Source organism: Halyomorpha halys, unplaced genomic scaffold, assembly GCF_000696795.3.
Source record: "Halyomorpha halys isolate HHAL.00 unplaced genomic scaffold, Hhal_1.1 Scaffold126.1, whole genome shotgun sequence".
NCBI lineage: Eukaryota > Metazoa > Arthropoda > Insecta > Hemiptera > Pentatomidae > Halyomorpha > Halyomorpha halys.
Window position 1 is genome coordinate 2,157,704 of NW_027112074.1, and position 21,871 is coordinate 2,179,574.

At 30.7% G+C, this 21,871-nt stretch overlaps 1 protein-coding gene across 6 annotated transcripts in view; it reads left to right on the forward strand.

The window, feature by feature from the left end:
• Positions 1–21,871, forward strand: part of Sep4 (septin 4) — a 98,313-nt gene that overhangs the window by 29,920 nt on the left and 46,522 nt on the right. For 2 of the 6 annotated variants that reach the window (XM_067050031.1, XM_024362695.2), the window contains exon 1: positions 5,221–5,424. The exons of 3 other annotated variants lie outside the window; for them this stretch is intronic. Coding sequence is in view for 1 of the 3 variants with exons in the window: in XM_014416493.3 (XP_014271979.1) it covers positions 5,383–5,424 (42 nt within the window). In the remaining 2 variants the exon portion in view is untranslated. Of the gene's footprint in view, positions 1–5,219; positions 5,425–21,871 lie in introns of those variants that run through there. One more of the 6 variants, XM_014416493.3, reaches the window with a different exon arrangement.

Genomic DNA, 21,871 nt, shown 5'->3' on the forward strand with positions numbered 1-21,871 from the left:
TATTTTCCCGGTTTAGAAGCCTAATATCGACAGTAAGGTGTAACCTTCCAATGTTTTACTTGTACTTTCGAAAGTACAACTTGTATTTTGTACTTTGTAGTAATCATTCGAAATAGTACAAAGTACAAGTAAAAGACTTGTACTATTAACTTGTACTTTATTATGAAACAGGCCCCAGGAGGTATATAGGCTTGATAAGAAATTAATTTCCGTTTGCACCAGTAGATAACATTATAATGGTTTCGCTATTCTTTTGTCAATTTAAAGTTTTTTTTTCTTTTGTTATTTGGAGGTCGATATGATCGGTAGTTTCTATAGAAACGAATTCACTGTAATTCTTCTTGTGACTGTCAAGTTACAAAAATTAAATAAGCATTTTCAACGCTTTTTTATTTTCATTAAAAGAAAAAGTTGTGAAATTTAGATTATTTGAAAGAACGCACCTGTCAAAATTGGTTTCAAAAATTTCGTTCAAGAGATTTTTCGCTGAAAAATGACCAACGTTCTGGTCGAATCGAAAGTGAATTTGTTGTTGATAAATTGAAAGCCGCAATTGAACCGAATCATCATATACTTGTCCAAGAGATGGCTAAAACTAAAATGTATCATACAAAACAATTGAAAACAGTATAAGAAGCCTCGGACTTGCTGAGAAACTTGATGTGTGGTTACCACACGTATTAAAAAAATTCACAATAAATCAATATTTGTTCGATTTTTTTTTTAAAACGCAATACAATCGATCCATTTTTGAAAAAACGAAAAATTGATCTCCTAAAATTACGTTAATCGAAAAAGATCATGGTCCAAGTACGATGAACCAGTTCAAACTGGAAAGCTGAATTGAATAAGAAAAATATCATGGCGTAAATTTGGCAGGTTTAATAACATTTTGAGATGCTTCAGAGCAACCAAACAATAAACTCATGCGGTTTTTGCCAGCGACTTTTGAAAGTATAGAGGAAGTAATCAATAAGAATAGGCGAAATGAATCATGTTCCATGAATCATGAATAGGCAAATCACTATGAATCATGATGTTCCATCACGACAATAAGAGGCTTCAGACATGTTTAGCAACACGTACGGTATTATTGGGAGCCTGGTTGGAAAATGGCGTTAAGTTGACAAAAATATAGCACAAAGCCATCGAACACAATGGAAGATATTTGAATAGTTAACTATAATAATAAAAATTTAGTTTTATTTCACACTAAAAAACTGCATTTATTTTTTAGCTCACCATATACTAAATTATTTGACTTGCAATTCTGCGATGAGATGATGCCTAAGCCAACAACGAATTTGCTTATTGCAAAGCAATCAATAGATTAATATTACAATTACTAACAAATAAATAAATTGTTAATACATTATAATAATATTTTATGTATCATAAAATATGGTAAAACCTTCCTTCTGACATTATTTTATAGTTTATTATCATATGTTATATTCTTTCCCCTTAATTTCTTGAGCCATCCTTCCACAGTTACTATTGAAGAATTCAGATAAGCGATGGAACTAATTTTGTTTTTCTATACCTTATAATATATTCTCTTAATTCTTCACAAAAATTTAAAAAATACAAAGCTCAGTAAATTTTACCAAAATAATTGCAATTGTTTGGTGCTTTGTTTTGTAAATACAGTGTAATCTCGCTAATCCGAAATAATTGCTGCAGAGTAGTGTTCGGATTACAGAAATTATCATGAAAAATTGTGTAAAAAATTTCAGCATTATGAATATACATAATCGTTGTTATTTATTTAATTTTTTTAACATATTTTACTGGAAATTTGACAGAGGATTTAAAAAAACAATGTTTTTTAAATAAGTCGATTATTTTGTTGAAATTTAAGCAAAAACTTCTTCATTACTTTTCTCAAACGTCGTTAGTGAAGTACTTGCTGCCACTGTATATCATTCTCTGTTGCCTACTTCAAACAGTGACTAAAATGATTTATGATTTTTTTTTACGCCAGCTTGGATTACTGGAGTGTTCGGAGAACCGACGTTCGGATTACCGAGACTATATTTATTTATTTTCTGAGGATTTTTATGTTTTTACATTTTTTTTTTCCAGCTTCAGTGCCCATGTTTACATTAGCAACATCTAGTGATGTCTATAAAGATTTTAAACTGATCTTATTTAGCATATTTTTAAATATTTCACTGTATTTATATTTTTTCTTTTCTAAGTACATATTTTAGTCCAAATTTCCTTTCCCAACCTAAACGTAACATTTTGTAAATTGGGAAATATAAAATTAATTCATAGTTTAAGATCATAATACACATAGATCCCCAAGAATGTACCTCATAGATACCCTACGTACTTTTATAATAGTTTGTAATAGCTATAAGGATTTTATTGCTTTCATGTTCCTTATATACCTATCATGCTTGTAGACAAAGAACAATTTTTCGAACGATAGAAATTAATTTCGTGAAACAGTCGTAAACGAATTGTTTTTGAAAATTTAAAGATGTATCTCACTTGTAAATGTATTGTTTAGAAAGATGAGGATTGCTAATTAAAATAACCATTGAAATTAATTTTTTTTTTTATCTTTAACACTTTTTAAAAAAAAAAAAAAAAAATTAAAAACTGTCAGTATGCGGTATTTTTATAATTTCCATATTTTTGCATTTTCATAGAAAGATTTTGTTTTTCTACATATTTAAGTAAAAATAAATACATATGTAGATAAATAATTTGACTTTTTAAAAATCTCATAAAATCCGTACTGATCAGTTACTATTTATGTCATTTTATTCTCCGCAGATATCCGCCTTAACCACAAACATGTCCACAAATCTACGACGTGTAATTTCATGATATCAATAACGTCAAAAAATGAAGTATACTTTTTTGGCAGTTATAAGGTATTTCTAAGCCATACATTTTTGCCAACTATTTTTAGATTATTGATATGACATGTACTGTCTCTCGTCTGCATTTATGTAATATTGTGTTTTATAGTCCTAAATTAGCGATATTACTTCCAGTCATTTGGATTTATATGGACACTATTGGATTGGGTTGTCATTCTATTATTCCATTTTCTTCAGTAAATGAAATAAACATAAATAAATACTGAAATAGTGGCGATTTCGTTTTATATTTATAGCACTTTTATTAGACACGGTTTAGTATTTAATATATCCCTCAGAACAATATAGAATGTTTGTATGTACCTCCTGGACCGGATAAAGGCGAGGCGAATCTCGAGGCCACATTCCGAAATTTGAATTGTCTAGTTTATAATACAAAACAGTGATCAGACTAAATGCTGAAAATACTTTGAGTTAATTCGAAATGGTTTCTGATGGAATATTGATACATTACTTATATAGCACGATAACATTTGATCAAACGCCATTGAGTCGTAAGAAATAAGAATTCAATGAAGGTGCAGCTTAATGCTGAATGAGGTAGTGTCTGTCAGTAATTGCGTTAAATTTTAGAGCAAAATATCTGTTTATTCTTATAAGCTTATTAAGTTAAATTGTTTGTTATTTAGGAGTGAATCTAAAATCTTTTTAAAGTAATTAAAGACTACATGAATTTATTTCCAAAGGTTCATAGAGGAGGCGTGGTGTTCATTGATAGTTGTCTAAATAGATATGCTAGCACTTTGTACCTCAAATATAATTTAGAACTTGATGATATTCGATCAAAATTAATTCAAAATATCCCTTAATTAATTCAACTATAAGTAATTATTGTCGCAATAAACTAATCTACTAATTTATTTAATTGCTTTATTAAAATCCAAAAAGTAGAGGAACCCGGCATGATTGTGTTTTACTTATTCTTGTCACTAATCAACTAAAATAATTTTTAAAAAAACTTGGGGATATAAACATCTCATGAAAGAGAAACGCTTGAGAAAAGGAATCAATTATCTAGAAATACTGATTTATAGCTGCCTTCGATTTCTATTTTCGAACTACTAACCCACTTCGGGTATTTTTTTTAGCCACACGGTGTCTTTGGTTAAGGTCGGATAGATGATGATACAAAAAAAAAATACATTTAAATTAATACAAACTGAACAGAATATGGACGTTTTGGTGTCAATGGAAAATAGCAAGTCATATTTCATGCGACGTACTAGTATATATATACGGCCCAAAAGTATAAAACATACCCTTTAAACGTACGTCTACAAATAATTTTAAAATTTAGTTTATATCAAGAGGAGTGGCATATTCCAAAAAATGAAGCCAAAAAGGATAAACCTGAAAGGATAGAAGGCCCATTTTTTTGGCTTCATTTTATATACATAAATAATTTACTGTATAATTTCAAATTACAAATAAGATGGTCAGGAACGCGGCCAAAAGAAAACAAAAAGTAGTTGTTAACTACTAACTAATTTAGAGAACAAAAAATAGTTGTTAGTTATTTTTGTTCTCTTTTGACCACAACCCTAATTATCTTCTTCCTAACTTCTTGGCTTCACTTTTTCTGCCAGCTTACCCCCTCCATTATACTCTTTCCTCCAAGTTTACACTACATTTAATACAGAAACGCTTCTCTGACAGTTCTAGAAACCTTACTCATCAACTAATTAATAATAAATAAAATAATTAATTAGAACTGTTTTATGTTTTTCGCTTATAATTCCAAAATGGTATATCGTGGTGAAAACGTTCAAGTTAAACTCTGCGTTAAACGAGTACTGTTACTTATTAATTCGGTCATGGTGGTAAGTCGTAAACCAGATACGTTGTAAACTGTTATGAGCTGAATGAGGGATCTTCCCGTCTGATAATTAAATTTGATATCAGGCCTGGAGGAAAAGCTCTTCCTCCTAATGCCTCTCATTTTCAGAAGTAGTACGTCACATTCATTGATTGCCAATTGGCAGGTGTAGATAAAGTTAAGGGGTTAACAAAAAATATATACATATTGAGCATATGGTACAAATAATGTAGATTGTGGTGTAAACCGATAAAAAATATCACTGAAAAAATCAAATTCATTATCTTTACATGTTTACATTTACATCCCCTTAGCTATCTCATTAAAAACGATTAATACCCCACGCTTGAAGGGTACACTAGCCACTTTAATGGATCAGTAGTTAAATATATAGGACAGGTGGATAACCTAATCCTTCACCTGAAGATATCTGTACAAATCGATGCCTCCCCCTCGCGGTATATTAAGGACTGGGAGAAGGGGGGGAGGCCAGTCTGTGTCATGGCGCTCCCAGTCTACTATCGGAGGCTGCCCGGGGCCTACGGGAAGGGGGCCCAAAGCGATGGGGTCCAGCCCAAGGGCTCCAGCCCGAAGACCAAGGGGGCCCAACCCAAGGAGGTCCAGCCCCTCGTGGGTGAGGCCTTCTGCCTCTCCTGTCAGCCTCAGGCCATGACCTTCTCCCAGGCCTGGAACATCAAGGCCCCAAAGCCTGTGAGTACGGTTCTTATCTTTTCTATATATAGGTCCTAAAATAAAAAAAAAAACTGCTGATACTGAGTACTGCGGTTTTTAGGAGCATCTTGTGGATTTGGTAATGGCCCATATCTCCTTTTTTTCTTCTATTGTTCCTTTGTTTTTGTTTAATGGCGTAAAACATCACTGGCCATTAATGGCATTGATTCCTTATTTGTTTTTGGTTACCTTTGTTTCATAATAAAAAAAAAATTCTGATCGAAGTATATATTTGAATTCGTGATTTTAATAAAACTAATTTTATTCTTCTGTCATCATCAATTCGGATATAATCCCGAATAAGTAATAGAGATGAGACGTGAAATATGAGCATTTCTGGAAGATAATGGCTAATTGTCAAATTGTTTTTGTTAGAATATTAATTACTTTTGTTATCATTTAATTTATATACCTCTCCAAATATGGTGCGAATGTGTTCTCTAAGCTCTATTACCAATATCTGGAGGTATATGGCAGTACGTAATACTACATTATAAACAAATTAGAAAGCTAAATCTCCTTTTCTTGAAATTTCTAGTACATCATAAACAGTTGTTCAATAAAAGTCCTTATCTAGTATCCAACGTGTAGTGCAAGATAAGGAGTACCTATCAAGCCGACAATTCTACCAAGGGTCGTTGAGGTATTATTTTATAATCGTTAGGATTATTTTTGTTTTAGTAGTAACTCGATATTTTTTTATTTTTTTTTACGGTAACGGTTTTTTCTCTAATTATAATCCCAATCATCCAACGATCAAAGGGAGAAAAATTATTATTCGTGTATTATTAATAAAAAAAAAAGAATCAAGAATACTCTGAACTACTTTTCCAGAAACTAAAAATTTTGAATTGTTTTATATAGACAGCAATCTTAAAAATGTTAAATTCTGTTTATACATCAACCTACTACTACTACCCCGAAAGGGTTCAATTCATATCATATAAATATTTAGTGATTTTCTTTTTTCTCTTTTCCAAATATTTCTTTATTTTAAAAACATGTTTACACTACACCGACATTTCGGAGACCTTCTTCGTGTTCAGGGTATTTCCTATTATAAACAATAATATATTTTTTTTTAATTATTTATTTAATGTAATTTACAACTGTACAAAATAATACAATAGGTAAATATGTAGTATGTTAAACAATAATATCATGCCTCTTCCTAGCTTCTCGGGTCTAAAATCCATAAACTTTACTTCGTCAATTTTTTTAAATAATTAAATATTTCGGGAAACAAAGTAAAATTTATGAATTTTAGACATAGAGAGAGATAGCGTAATATTGTTATAGTAGAAAGGGTCCTGAAGACGGAGTAGGACTCTGAAACGTTGGGGTAGTGTAAATATATTTTTTTTAAATAAAATAATATTTTGAATGGGGAAAATCAATATATGTTTATATAATAGAATGTTAAAGTGCAATAAATTGAAAAATGTTAAACATCTATAAATACTGGTTTAAGTGAAAAATTTAATCACCAAAATAAAATAGCAAATACCGTTTCAATACAAAGAAATTGCTATCATATTGGAGTAAAATCGTTCAATGACCTACCATACGATTTAAAAACGATAAAAACGCGTTCAAAAACTCCCCACAGAATACGTTTTGACCAAATAAATAAACAAGGAAGACAAAATTAATTTAATTTTAAGGTGTAGGTCATGAGCACCTTAGGAAAGAACAGATACACATATCATCAAAATATATCAAACTTTAAGCATCAAAGTTTAAATGTATCAAACCTATAGTTTTCATCAAAGTACAGAAGAGAGCGAGTTACCTTCTAGCTCGAGTCAGATGGCAGTAATCATCTGTAAAGAAAAAATTAAATGTAATTCTAAATTTAGGTCTAATCAAAGAATATTGTAATAAGTTGTAAAAGGTTTTTAAAAAAAAATTGGAAAAAAATAAAATAATTAATTTCTTTCTATTTCTAAATGATCATATTTTCAGAAACTCAATGAGAGTTAGTTACATAACGTATAAACACAAAATTACACATTAACCGTACTTTATTACTTTCAATTACTTAGTATTGCGATGGTAAAACATTTATTATTCTAATACACAATTTGAGGCCCTAGAGTCCAAATAACAAGTCTAGAAAAATGTTATGTTTAGTGTGAACAACCTAGGTTGAAAAGGAAAAGTCGGACGAAACTAAAATTATATATTTAGGGCTGGTATATCTCTAAGATGTTAGAGCAACTGTTTCTTTAATGAAGTGCCACTGCACATTTATTTTACACTTTTTTGGGGATTTAACTCAAATTATTTTGAATAAACTCTGTAAATCCAAGCACGATGAAGTTACATTTAGTATCAGATAGATGTTGTCCTGGATGACATACTATGACTGGGCTTAACTGACAAATTTTTAAAAAAACCTTACTCTGAAGTATCATTAATTTGATTGATTTAAAATAATTTACCATTTCATTTCTTTTTACATTAGTCATTCTGAGTATTAAAAAATATTACATTGTAATAAAATTATTTTAAGAGCTTTGATTTTTAAAATTTAAAAGTCGGAAATGTAGACCTTCTTATGAATATTTTAATTTTATTTTAATCTGTGATACCTCTAACTCTAAAAATAAAACTATTAAAAAAAATATTAATATTTCAAGTAAGAGACGTCATTGAAAGAATCAGGAAAGCCAGAAAACAAAATATAGGTGGAGATGTCTCTTGTATGATTGATTTTTTTAATGCATTAAATTGCACTGTTGATTTTATCTAATTTAGGAGGTATTACACATTAAGTGACGATATAAATATAATGTGCAAATCAATGACTTGGTTGTTGAAATAAATTCAGGTAAAAAAGTATTACTCATGAATCTATTAAACTATTTAGAAGTATTAGATGGCATCATAAATAACCTAAATGTATAGCAATCTTAGTGTAGTGACATCGATCTAATGGTATACAGAAGCTTCGACCAAACTCGATACTGACTTTTAAAAATAAAATAAAACATCGCTCTTGCACACAGGAAAAGTTGAAATAATAGAGTAATGTTATGAGGAAACAAATAAAGGATCAAATATAAACAAGACAGCACATCTCATATCAACATCTAAAAAAAGGCAAACCAAATAGAATACCTTTTTCCGAGATAGCTTAATACTGAGATTTCTTCTGTTGCTGTACCCAGAGATTTGGATCAGCGATTCCCAAACGTTTTTCACCACGCCATCATTCTTTTTGGTCTAAAAAATATTCGTAACACAACAAATGGGTTAAAAAAAAATATATCGGCGCCCAAATCAGGCTAAAAGAATTAATGGAACCCTTGTCAAGCTAAAAAAAGTGCGGCAAGCTTATCCTTACAGTAGTTGAATTTGTTGGAAAAGAAAAAAAACAATACTGCAAAGTAAATCCTGGAATACATTGTATATTTACTTTTTTAATATATATATTTGCTATTATTTGAATTGGTATTCCCTGGCGGCCCCCTTGCCATACGTTTGGGACACCTAAGTGTCCCGTGGACCCAGAGTGGGAACCTACTAGTATTGATAATACACCAGTGTCCAGCAAAACACATTCTGTAAGGATTTAAATTATTAGCATTGTTTCACTTTTTACTCTTCCTGATTTTGTACTGTAGTTTTAAAAAGTAAATGAACAAAAAACCCACTCAAAATGCACTTTTAACAAGGTAGTTTTAAAATATTTTCCTGGAGAAATACCCCTTAGGGAGTACCAATTTCAGGATTATTGGTCCACAGACAACAATGAGTTGTGAACCACTGTCCTTAACCAATTGTGAGGAGAGTAGTACTCTTTGAAAAAAAAAATATATGATTTTATATGAAAAGAAATCCTATTCTTGAAGGATCTAACTGTACTCCTGGAAAGCAACATCTTATACCTCCAACATACATAAATTTTTAACTTAATTTGAAAATTTAAAAATAAAACATCTAAACTTTTTGAAAACATGGAGTTGACAAGATGAGGTTGATATATTTAGACAGGCGGTCACTTCTAATTGTTGGCCGTGGAGTGTGCTGTCTGGAATCGACTCTATTTATAAACTCATGACTCGTGTGTTCCTATCTAAAGCACTTTTGATTATCTTTAATATATATAAAATCAGAGGAAGACTATTTGCAGGGTAGGGTAGGGAAGGTGAATTGTAACAGTGTCCAGAGAATTAAGGATACTAGATTTTCGATGCAACTTTATAAGAGGATATAGATAGGGTATGGATGTGCAGAATTGCAAAATTGTGTTTAATTAAAGTGCGTTATGAGGGATTGCCTATTTAAGCTATTTATAACCCCTCCCCCCCAAAAATAATAATAACAACAAAAATTAATAAAAAAATCATACAGCTTTAATCAATTCAAACTATTTTGACCTTCATTAGGATTAGATTTATTTGAATAAAGTTACTTGACCACTGGACCGTATAAATATGTTTTAGATTATTATAAGGTTAAAAACAATTTAAAGCAATAAAAAAATTAGTACCATTATTAATTTAAATTACTAAACATTTTAATTACAATTAATTTTTAAAAAAATTAAATCAGTTAATTTAATGCTCAATTGTAGTAAATTTTATTCAAAAACGTTTTAAAACAATTAATTAGAGTTGCACACGGAGATTTTACCTGATAAAAAATAGAATAAAATAAAATGAATGAAATCTAACACTCTTATTTTTTTTTTTAATTATTGGAAATCCTCATACAAGACTGAAAAGACAGGAAACTGCTCGTCGATTCCGACTATTACAACATTTACTAGACAAACGGTCCAAACTTCCAATCCATTACAAAAGACTGATCTACATGACTATTATAAGGCCTATTTGGACATACGGAGTTGAGCTATGGGGCTCCACTAAACCATCTAATTCCTCTCGAATCCAATCCTTACAGTCCAAAGTCCTTCGTAAAATCCTTATTGCTCCTTACTTTATCACAAATCAAATCATCCATCAGGACCTCAATGTCCCCTATGTTGCCGATTTGGCCAGAACCAGATACCAATCCTTCCATAACTTCCCAACCACCCAAACCAACTCGTTTCTAACCTGGCTTCTCCTTCACTACCTAATAATCCTCTTAGACGTCTGAAAAGAAGATGGCCTCGAGACCTTCTGCTTTAGAAATGTTTTTGGAGTTCTATCAATGGGTAGATTCTCCACATGTTTTTATCATGTCATAATATCACTTACAGCAAATTTACTTGATGTGTATATATGTATACAGTTGTAAATATCAATAAACAAGTTATTAAAAAAAAATAAAAATTATTAGAAAACGTAATTTCAACATTTGTCAATTTAAGTTTTTTAACAACATTAAACTGAAAATTTTTGAATACACTTTTGACTCACTAAAACTTATTAAAATTTGAGTACTGATAGATATGTTTTTAACTCATCCTTATTGTATAATTACTTTTTCTTTTTCATAACATTGGTAGGGAAAACTTCTCCTTCCTCTCGAGGATTCGTCCCTGACATAATAACACACGCATACATACATATATAGATAGATAAATATTTATATTTACACACAGTATACCGCAAATACACAAAAACACATAACATAATTGTTTTTATGGAAATGGGAGAGATCCGATGGCAGCTGGGTGCTGAGGTGCCGAGATAAGATGATGGATCATGTGTGATCATAGCGTCATTGCATTAAGCTTTACACTGCACAGCTGTAGTCACTAAAATCTTGATTATTGATATACCTTAAAAAAGATTAAAAATTATTTATTGCTTAAAAAAAAAATCTATTGCAATTTTCATTTAAAAAGGTGTACGATTCATGTAAAAGAAAGACTCAACGCTAAAAATATTTCAATTAGTTCTATTATTTGAATTAATTATTTATACCAGTCATTTGTCATTAGTAGAGACAGAATGACGCCCAGTAAAAAACACTGAATTTTCAAAATCGTGCGGTAAGAGCCCAAAATGTGTGCAACAGTATATAAGGGTCACTTCCTTATTGTTTGAACATTAATTCTCACAATCTTCGGAACTGTGCGAATTAATTTAATGTCGAATTTTAATGTACTTAATTTATTACGTATGTAATTTATTATAATATTACAAAACTTTCCTTAAACCAAATGTTGTAGAAAACATTCTTAATGCCCAATCGTAAGTTTTTGGGCTTTTTATTTTTTCAAAATTTTGAAATTTAGCTCAATACGTATCAGAAGTGTAACCATCCAAATGGACTGGAATACTGCGTAAATTCAGTAACACTCGTGAAGAAAACAATGTACATTAATCAACGTATAACCTATAATTACTACTTGTCATAATAGGGTATAGTGAGAAATGCTTTACCCACGCTGTCCAAATACATCGGGTTGCTACATTACACAGCATACCAATCAATCCATGATCGAACATTTTTACAATACATATATTTACATGATATAACAACAATTTATTTTCCCTAACTTTTCTTTTTACAATCAATACTCATCTCATCTATATATTAAATACAACTATTTTAATTAGTTGTTTTTCTATTTAACAATTTTATTCTCCCTATTTCACTCTCTTATACCTCCACCCCTCCTCTCTCTACTCCTTTAAAAAGTTAGTTAAAAGAAATACTGAAATGAATAAGTTAATAATGAATGAATAACTGATTTATTAATTATCATCGTCTACTGCTGAATGTATCATTATCAGACTAGCGATAATGTCTTAGTAAACTTTCATCATATAAAATAAAAACAACTTGCAAGTTATTGACTAATTTCTAGTTATGATATCCCAATCAAAAGAAATTAGACTGTTACAAACTTGAACGAACTTACCCTATAAATACCATTAGCAGATGGTCTCAAACAACCAAAATAAAACATTTAACATTTTCCACATTCCAATAACGCTGGAAACTTGAAATAATTGAAGTAATTTAACATTAAAGTACTTACTGTTTAAGTTATTACTGGTCCTGGTAAAGTATTTTACAACCTTCCCCCCCCTTTTTTAACATGAATTGATGACCTGAATTTGTAAAAAACTTTATTCCCCTTTAGCTCACCAGGGTCAGACAAGGTTCCCGAAATTTGTTCCCAATCTGCATCTGCAATATCATTCTCGTTCATTTTAAGTAGCGAATCCTTTATAGCCGAACACATTAAAAAAAGTAACTGAAACGGGAAAAGTTTATGGGACAAATGAATAAACTTAAATTGCTGTTTTAAGAATCGAGAATAGGGCTTTATGTTCCACTCTGTTAGGAAGAGAAGGTATGATCATCTTCGGACACCGCCGCTTTACCCACGACTACTAGTGGATAACTAAAGTGCCATCATTGCCGAACAGTATTAACTGTAAAGCACATTATTAGAGAGTATCCAGAGTACACAAGAGGAAAGTTCCTCCTCGTCATATCTTCATTGTCTTCTTTGTGCTCCTTATGAAGAAACATGTACTCGGCCAGGTGTTTTCCACTTAGTTGGACGATTCGTCTCCTCCTCCGGGTGAGTGATTCTAAAAAAACATCTCAACTGTCGGATGTCAATGCGCACGTGCCTCGGATCGGAAACGGGAATTTCTTTTTCACGTGTTCAGGAAAAGGGAAAAGGAAACTGGGTGAAAATACCCTTTCTTTCCGACACAACTAAATTAATCTCTATTACGTAATTTTAGTAAGTAGTGAGTTTGCTTGTCCATATCTAGGTAAACAAGATTTACAAAATAAATGTTTACATATCTTTTTTTTCTTCTTCCTCGAATAGATACTTCCCACAGAACTGAAGTTAACAAAATTATAGTAATAAAATACAATATCGAATTATATGAATTACTACGTATTAGACACAAGCACACAGTCTTTAGTAAGATGAGTTAAGTCCAGTACGTAAAACTTACATATATAAATAATTTAATAAATTAGTTTCGCACTTATACGGTGACGCATTTCTGGCGGTTCTATTCATATAATAATTCTTATTAATTAGCTAAATAGTTCAATTAAGTAAGGATTATTTGGTCCTGTTCCACCTAAGATTAGGATCTTTGCGAAATTCTATAAAAAATGGCGAATTATCTGATTTGATGTAATATGAAGACATTATGTTTTTAATTTTTTATAATAATTGGAACAAAATTTAGAGGTTGAAAATGGATCAGGCGTATGATTTAAACATTTTCTGACAATGGGCCTTAAACAACTAGAGCACGGTGATACTACTTAACGGGCGTATTACGTTGTGGTGTACGTACTCTGTTAAGGATTAAGAGAAGAATAACCAAAAGAAATACTAATTAATAATTTATTGTATATACTATTTTATCATTGTTATTTTATTTATTTATTTTTCATACAGATAGTTTTATTATGTTCATCTTGTCTATTCTTTTGTTTGTATATATTTTAAGAGAGTTTTTTATTTTATTTTTTTTTTTTTTTATTTTTTTTATTTTTATTTTTTATTTTACTATGTATGAGATCATTCATCAATATTACCTATTGCCCACAACTGTGTGGCAGATTGTAATATCTATCAATAAATAAATCTATCAAATCAAAAAAAAAAAATTAATAATTGCATAATTCATTAACAGATTCACCAGAAATGCGTTTCCGTGTTTTTCATGACTCATAGTATAGTACTGTACCTCTGTTTTTTGCAACATTTGAGAAAAAAAGTTTTGTTTTATAGTTTGATATATATGTGTTCATAGTCAGAAAGACATTTGAACTTCCTCTGAAGAATAATTGAGTAGCTACATGTCAAAAGTTGCAGTTCAACAAAAAAAATTAATGAGGTGTAGATAGTTGACTATAGATTAATGATTGGAGAAGTTTGTCAGGGGGTGCGGTCAACAAAGAACAACATGAATAAACAAAACCATATTTATTTATTTTATGCCGACGTTTCGACCTGATTTTCAGGTCTTCATTAGGAATTATGGCGTGGAAGGTAGACCTGCAACTGTGAAAACGTCGGCATAAAATACATATATATGGTTTTGTTTATTTATGTTGTTCTTTGCTGACCGCACCCCTCGACAAACTTCTCCAATAATTAAAAAAAATTAATGTTGTATTTGCTAACCACCTTTACAACTGTATGTGTATACACTGATGTACTCTAAAGGCCACCTTATTTTCAACCTTGGACTTTGGAAAAGTCCAGGTTCTGCCTTAATTGAACTACTTCGAATTAGTGAACCATTTAAGTTGGTTATTTTGTCATTAACCATTTCGTTTTGGAAAGACATTCAAGAAGGCCCTGATCCTAAATACGATCAGTATGAACTTCACAAACCAGTTCTACTAAATCTAGGGCATTCTGATTAATCTTGTTGTAAGTCGTTTATAATTGAACCGAAATTTATAACCAACGGTTCTCTGGTACTTTCTAGATCCCGCACTATGATTTCCTTATCTGATTTATATTGTTTTTGTGACAAGATAAATTTGCATTATTTTGGAATAAAAAAGAGAAAATTCCTGCAAGTATATTTTACCGCGATGAGTTAAAGAATTAAGGGAAAAGAAAATTATATATTTAAAGTATTTGAAATAATTTAATGTTTTAATGGTATTACCATGTTTAGATAATTAAGGGACGATGTGCTGATTTCTTCATATACATTAATGTGATATTTATTCAAAGTCTTGATGATTTTGTCAGTTTTTATTTTTAATTTTTCAAGCGTTCCCAATAGGGCATTGAAATTTTTTTTTTATAAAAAAAAAAAATGTCAAGTAATCAATATTGTTTTACGATGACAGATATTTTTTGTTTAGTATTACATTCTGTCATATACATTCAAATTGAAAATAGAGTTAAGAGAGATTATCTACGCCTTTTTTTCTTTTTTTTTATCCCCCTCCCATGCCATTTCTGGCATACGGGGTGCGGGAGCAGTGGGGTAGTGCGCTGGGGTTTGTGCAGAGATCATCCACACCATTACAGACATAAATTAAATTGCAATAAAATTTAAAAATTCCACTTGTAAAGGAAAAAGCAGGACTCTGGAAGATCCCAGCATTTCTTTCATTCAACGGCGTCACTGCTATTAAGTGCCAGTGGAGGATGAGCGAGAACGTAGGCACTCAGGACGAGTGGAGAATATGTCCAATGCCAGAACTGCAATATAATTTTTTACAATAAGTTTCTGAGCCATTGCCGTTTTAACCTTTAGGGAGGTTTGGGCTAAGGAATTGGGATGCTGAGTGAGTTTCTCATGAAATGTCATGAATTTAGATGGAATAACATCTGAGTTAAATTGGATATTAAGGTCATGATGTAGAGTATTATTGTTAAAATAGTCCGGAAAATTGGCAATTGTTCGAAGGACTTTGGACTGAACGGATTGAGTGCGTTTGATGTTAGAACTTTCAGCTGTTCCTCACAGTTCTCATATTTATCGTTCCCTAACTATCAAGCTCATGTTTGAGAAACAATAAATTTGTTGCTTACCATTAGAGGAATTGAATAAAAAGCTCCTTAAAACAACTTTGTTGAGAACCAAACCATAAAAGCATCCAATAAATGAAAATACAATTAAATATATTTTGAGATGAAATGATGGTTAATTTATAAAGAGGGCATATATATTTTCGGAAAGCCGCCAACCAATAAAAAATGTTTTATAACTATTTTGTTTTGTTTATCTTTTAAATTATGCTTCCTAATAATTAAAATGACTTAGATCTTCTCCCCTTGATGTAAACTTTCCACAGTTTTGTATAATACCGGTAATAGCAAAGCTTTAACTATACAGTACCGTATGCTTAAAAATATAAGTATTACAATATAAATTATAATATAAATATTACAATCGAAAGCCGACAATACTTATTGTATTGTAAAAGCAATTCCTTAAGGTGACCTTTACAAATATATTCAACAGTGAGATCACAGGACTCACCTTCAACTGTGATGTCTCTTGCATACGATTTGACTATGTAGTGATCACACACGACAGGTATGGATCATCGCTTCTTCAATTTTATATGTAAGGATAAGTATATAGTGAAACATTTCTAAACCGGCACCCCTGTATAACGGAAACTCCCCACAACATACAAATTTAATGCAAACGAACCCCTCTATTAAAGAAAACTAACAATTTTATTCCCCTTCAGAATGAATTCCCCTGATGGACACAAGTCATGAGCTATGAATATTTAAATTCACGATTCTAAAATAACATTTATGAAATGCGTGGTCTCTATAGGATTCATAGCATCTACTATTTCTGCTAAGTAGTTAATCTCCTCCTATTAGTACAAGAACCCAAGAGGAGAAAAAATCAGTTATTTTTCCTCAATTTTTAATTAATTTAATCAAAACTATGTATAATTATTATTCAAAATTGGTGAGTCTCCCAAGTATTGGTGGCTCAAAAATCATTCGACGTACAGATGTCTATTAGCACTCAAATTAAAGCTAGTTTAATAATCTATAAAGTAGTTTTTGATGTTTATCTTCATAGGGGTAATAGTTTTCATGATATTTGCACAAATATATTGATTTATAGTTGTTCCGACAAATTTTCATGTTCCAAATTTATATTTATATGCGAATATCATAAAAACTACTACTCCTACGAAGATAAGTGTAGTAACCTACTTTATAGCAAGTCAAATTCCCTTTATTTTGAGAGCTAGCAGACATGTGTACGTCTTATGGTTCTAGAGATATATTTTTTCAAAATTCAAACATTTAGATTTAAGATTTTGTGAATTTATTTTGTCAAATATCATAAAAACTACTACTCCTACAAAGATAAATGTTATAAACTATTATATAGTAAATTTAGCTAGTTTTAATTTGAGTGCTGGCGGATATCAGCACGTTTTATGGTTTCTGAAATAAAGTTTCTCATAAATCAAAATTAATATCATGAAAACTACTACTCTGACGAAGATAAACGCCATAAACCACTTTATAGTACCATAATCTAGCTTTAATTTAAGGTATAATAGACATCTGTATGTTGAATGGTTCCTGACATAGTGATTTCTCAAAATAAACTCACTAACTACTAACCCTTCAGTACATGTTTATGAAATGTTGCTTTTTAAAAAGCTATATCTCGAGAACCATTGGACGTAAATAGGGCTAATACTTCAGAAAACTAACTCTACTTTAAAAAATGTGCTCTTAGGTTCTGTTCTGTTGTTGGTAATTTTAAAGATGTAGAGCACTAAATGAAAAATTATTTTTTTTTAACGTTTTGAAAAAGCCACCATCTTTTATTTTCACTACCTAAACTTGGCAGACCCATCAATTGTGACTAATAATTGTACATAGTTTTCATTAGAGAAACTGGTGTGAAATAACTGCCTTTTTTATCCCCGGCTCTTGTTCTATAGAAGACAAATCTCTAATGAAGAAATGCTTTGGAAATCGAGCCAAAAACAATCCATTATTCGCACAAAATTTCATATTCATATCTTCAAGTTGCTAAGATAGGAAATTTAACAGGGAAAAAAAAGTTACATTTATTTTGATAATATTCTCTATAATTCTCGATTGAATTTTATCCTGTTAAAACTTTTCTTTTATATTGCAATAAACCTGTAGAAATATCATTAGACAGTTCTACATTTCTACTGTGTGTATTTTCGTAATTGATAACAAATTACAATTGGTGAATTGCTAACAACAGAAAGGGGCATTCAATTAGTGCGGCCAGTGAACAGGAATAATTGGGACTTGGATAACCTTTCTTTTGAATAATTCAATTGATCTCAGTTCAGAATTAGGTCAACGAACCGCATTCAACGGCGTCAATATCGATTTAAATCGATATGATGGTAGATTCAGGTATTGTACTTTGTTGCGTTCCATATATTATATCATGTAGAAAAGTAAGGGAAATTTGATACATTTTTTAATTTATAAATGTAAACATCTTATATCACATTTTTCCTTTTTTTTTATTATTTGAATAATTGACCGAAAAAAAAAAACAGTAAGACAATACTCATCCTTTGGTAGAAGCCTGAAGTTAGTAGTAAACAACCTGTGACCTGATTTACATTTTCAGTATTCAGAAGTTTGGTTTTTCATTTTTAATAAAAAAAAAAGTAATTCCTGCTGCTATCGACTTGTCCTCGTGTGCAACGAAAATATTCAGGAGCTACCACTGGAGATGGTACAGTTCGAACTGTAACCAGGTGGCCAAGATGTAAACAAGGGTTTAAATAATAAATCGTTTTGTAATACTTTCACTTACCTATATAAGGAATATATATTAAGGGGATATATTACGATCTTGAAAAATTTCGAATTCAAGTTTTCGATGATAATACACGTTTTGAGGCATCCTTCCATCAAAATAACCAAGCATCCCAACATAGTCTGTGTGTTAGTGAACATACTAGCTCAACCGGAAATCAGATTTTATATAATCGATTTTTATCATCAAAAAACATTTTTATTAAACTCGTAAATCAATGTAGAATTAATTGGTATTAATATCAGATAGGTTTTATGATCACTTAAGTAGCCTGACTGAGCTCAGCTTTATATAAAATAATTAATCATTTCATCAGTAATAAAAATCGATAAATATAAACCATGAAACGATTTTATAATTAACTTAAGGATATAAGGGGTAAAATAATTTTCCCATCTTGAAAATAAGATTATTAATTTATATATTTACGTGACGTTGGAAAGCCAAAGATTTTATAAAATTAATATTTAACATTTATAATTTCGTAGAAAGTGGTGGAAATGACAAAAAAAACAAAAAATGACCATTTCTGTAATTAGAGGGTTTAATGAGTTGTATGGTGTAATATGGATAATTATTAACAATTCTGAGGCATTCATTTTAAAATACTTGTATTTTTTTACATTACATTGTTGAACAAGTCAAGCTCCATATGGGGCTAGTATAAGTTAAAATGTGTCTTAATACCATTTATATATGCTATCAATTTATTTCTACTGGATAATTTTGATTTTTTTATTAAAATACGAATACAAGTTATATAAAATTTTCCTTCCGCTTTCCAATTTCGAATTGATGTGGTGGTTAAATAATACTCCTAAGAGATTCCTAAGTACTTAACTGTTTTCGCAAAAGGGATAGGGAAATTATTTAAATTTATAGTCGATGGTAGTGTAGGCCGTCGTTCGTGAAAATTATGGCTTCTGTTTTATCAATATTTAAAACTAATTCCCATTTTTAAAGATATTTAGATTTTTTGGTTAAATCATCTTTTAGCCAATAAACGATAGTGTCAATACAGTATGGAGAGGTGTAAATCCTTTTATCATCGGCAAAAAAGGGCTATATCAATATTTTTAAATTTTGTGCAATTATTTATGAAAAGATTGAAGAGTATGGTACTTAGATGGGAACCCTGTGGAAGACCTGCAATGGTATGATACCTGGGAGAGGTTGTGTTATTTACTGAAACAAAGAACGATCGGTTTGATAAAAATAACTGAATGAGTAATATTAAATATCTTGAAATATTTAAATTTATTAATTTGAAAATCCAATTTGTTTTTTAATTAAGTGGTATCATCCGTTTTTGGACGTATTTGAGAAATTATACAAATACTAGTCTAGTGATACATGATTCTAAATGGTTATTATAATTGGACGAACATAGATGAGGTCCACGTATGCTGAAACCCAGGTTTTGTGAATTTGGATTCAGATCATGAAAATTTCTCAATTGCTTAGAACTAAACATAAACCTCTGTGGGAGTCGTATCCTTGGCAATGGCTTATCGGGATAATTAATTCAAACATTGTAAACCTACACTAAGGAATAATAAACAGGACATGTTTTAAAATTTCTAAATAAAGGATATTATTTCTGCGGAATGTTTTTGTTATAAAAGCCTTTCCTGACACGGGTTGCCTTGGTCGTTTCCTGTTCTCTATTTCCAATTGAGGAAGCCAAGAACAATAATTGGCCACCGCAGGATCAGATATCAAATACTGATCAATATTACAGATTATTAACCTTTCTAGGAAATAAAAACTGAACATATTTTCTAAAAATTTCAATAAAAAAATCTTGTACTTATATATCAATTGATGCACGACTGAAGACGCTGAGATTATGTGGTCTGCCACAATGTCTGTCTAGAATCCCATTTATTGAAAAAACGTTTTACTATTATCTTACTTGTAGTGCTAAAGGTATTCCCCACCGCAGATTCGCCAAATAATTTCTCACGCACATATTTATAATATTAACCTAGAACAGGTTTCAGATATTAACAATGCGGTCATTAATATAGGCTTACAAGGTTGTAGCTCATCGTAACTAACGGGTTCCTTAAATGTTAATAAACATTGAACTAACGTCTGTAAATGGCCGAGGGGTGGACAGAAGCGTAGTCGGGAGGATCGCATCTAGACTGATCTGCTAGATTTGGGTTTGCGCAGGCGTCACTGAAGAGATTTTTTTTTTTTTTTAATAATTTATTTATTGATATTTACAACTGTATACATATATATACAACAAGTAAATTTGCTGTAGGTGACATAGTGACATGATAAAAACATGTGGAGAATCTACCCACTGATAGAACTCCAATAACATTTCTAGAGGAGAAGATCTCGAGGCCATCTTCTTTTCAGACGCCTAGGAGAATTATTAGGTAATGAAGGAGAAGCCAGGTTAGAAACAAGTGGATTTGGGTGGTTGAGAAGTTTATTATGGAAGGAACGGTATCTGGTTCTGGCCAAATCGGCAACATATGGAACATTGAGGTCCTGATGGATGACTTGATTTGTGACAAAGTAAGGAGCATTAAGGATTTTACGAAGGATTTTGGACTGTAAGGATTGGATTCTGGAGGAATTTGATGGTTTAGTGGAGCCCCAAAGCTCAACTCCGTATGTCCAGATAGGCCTTATAATAGTCATGTAGATCAGTCTTTTGTAATGGATTGGCAATTTAGACCGTTTGTCTAGTAAATGTTGCAATAGTCGGAATCTACGAGCAGTTTCTTGTCTTTTTAGTCTTGTATGAGGATTCCATGTCAGTCGTTTGTTGAGAGAAGAGATGTTTATGTAGAGAATAATTGATTATATTGGCATCGAAACTTCTGGTTCGTTAAGTGTTTATTATTATTAATCTAAACCTAATCTGTTTCTCTGAGTGTGGGCTATTTTCAAAATATTTATTAATCAAGTTTCACTATAATCTTAAAAACGATGCATTCCAAATTAAATTCACAGATGTATCTGTCAGATATCTTAGTTTTATTATGTTTTGTTTCTAAAGCCACCTATTTATGTCAGATTTTATAAATAATTATAACTTAAATAATATAAATTATCTTCTAAAACGTATTTTAATAATTATTCCAACTTAACTTTCTCTTTTGGGTAACTCAACAATTAGATAACATTTTTGTTTGTTTGCATTTTTGTATCTAAAAATAATAAAAAATAAAATAAAATAA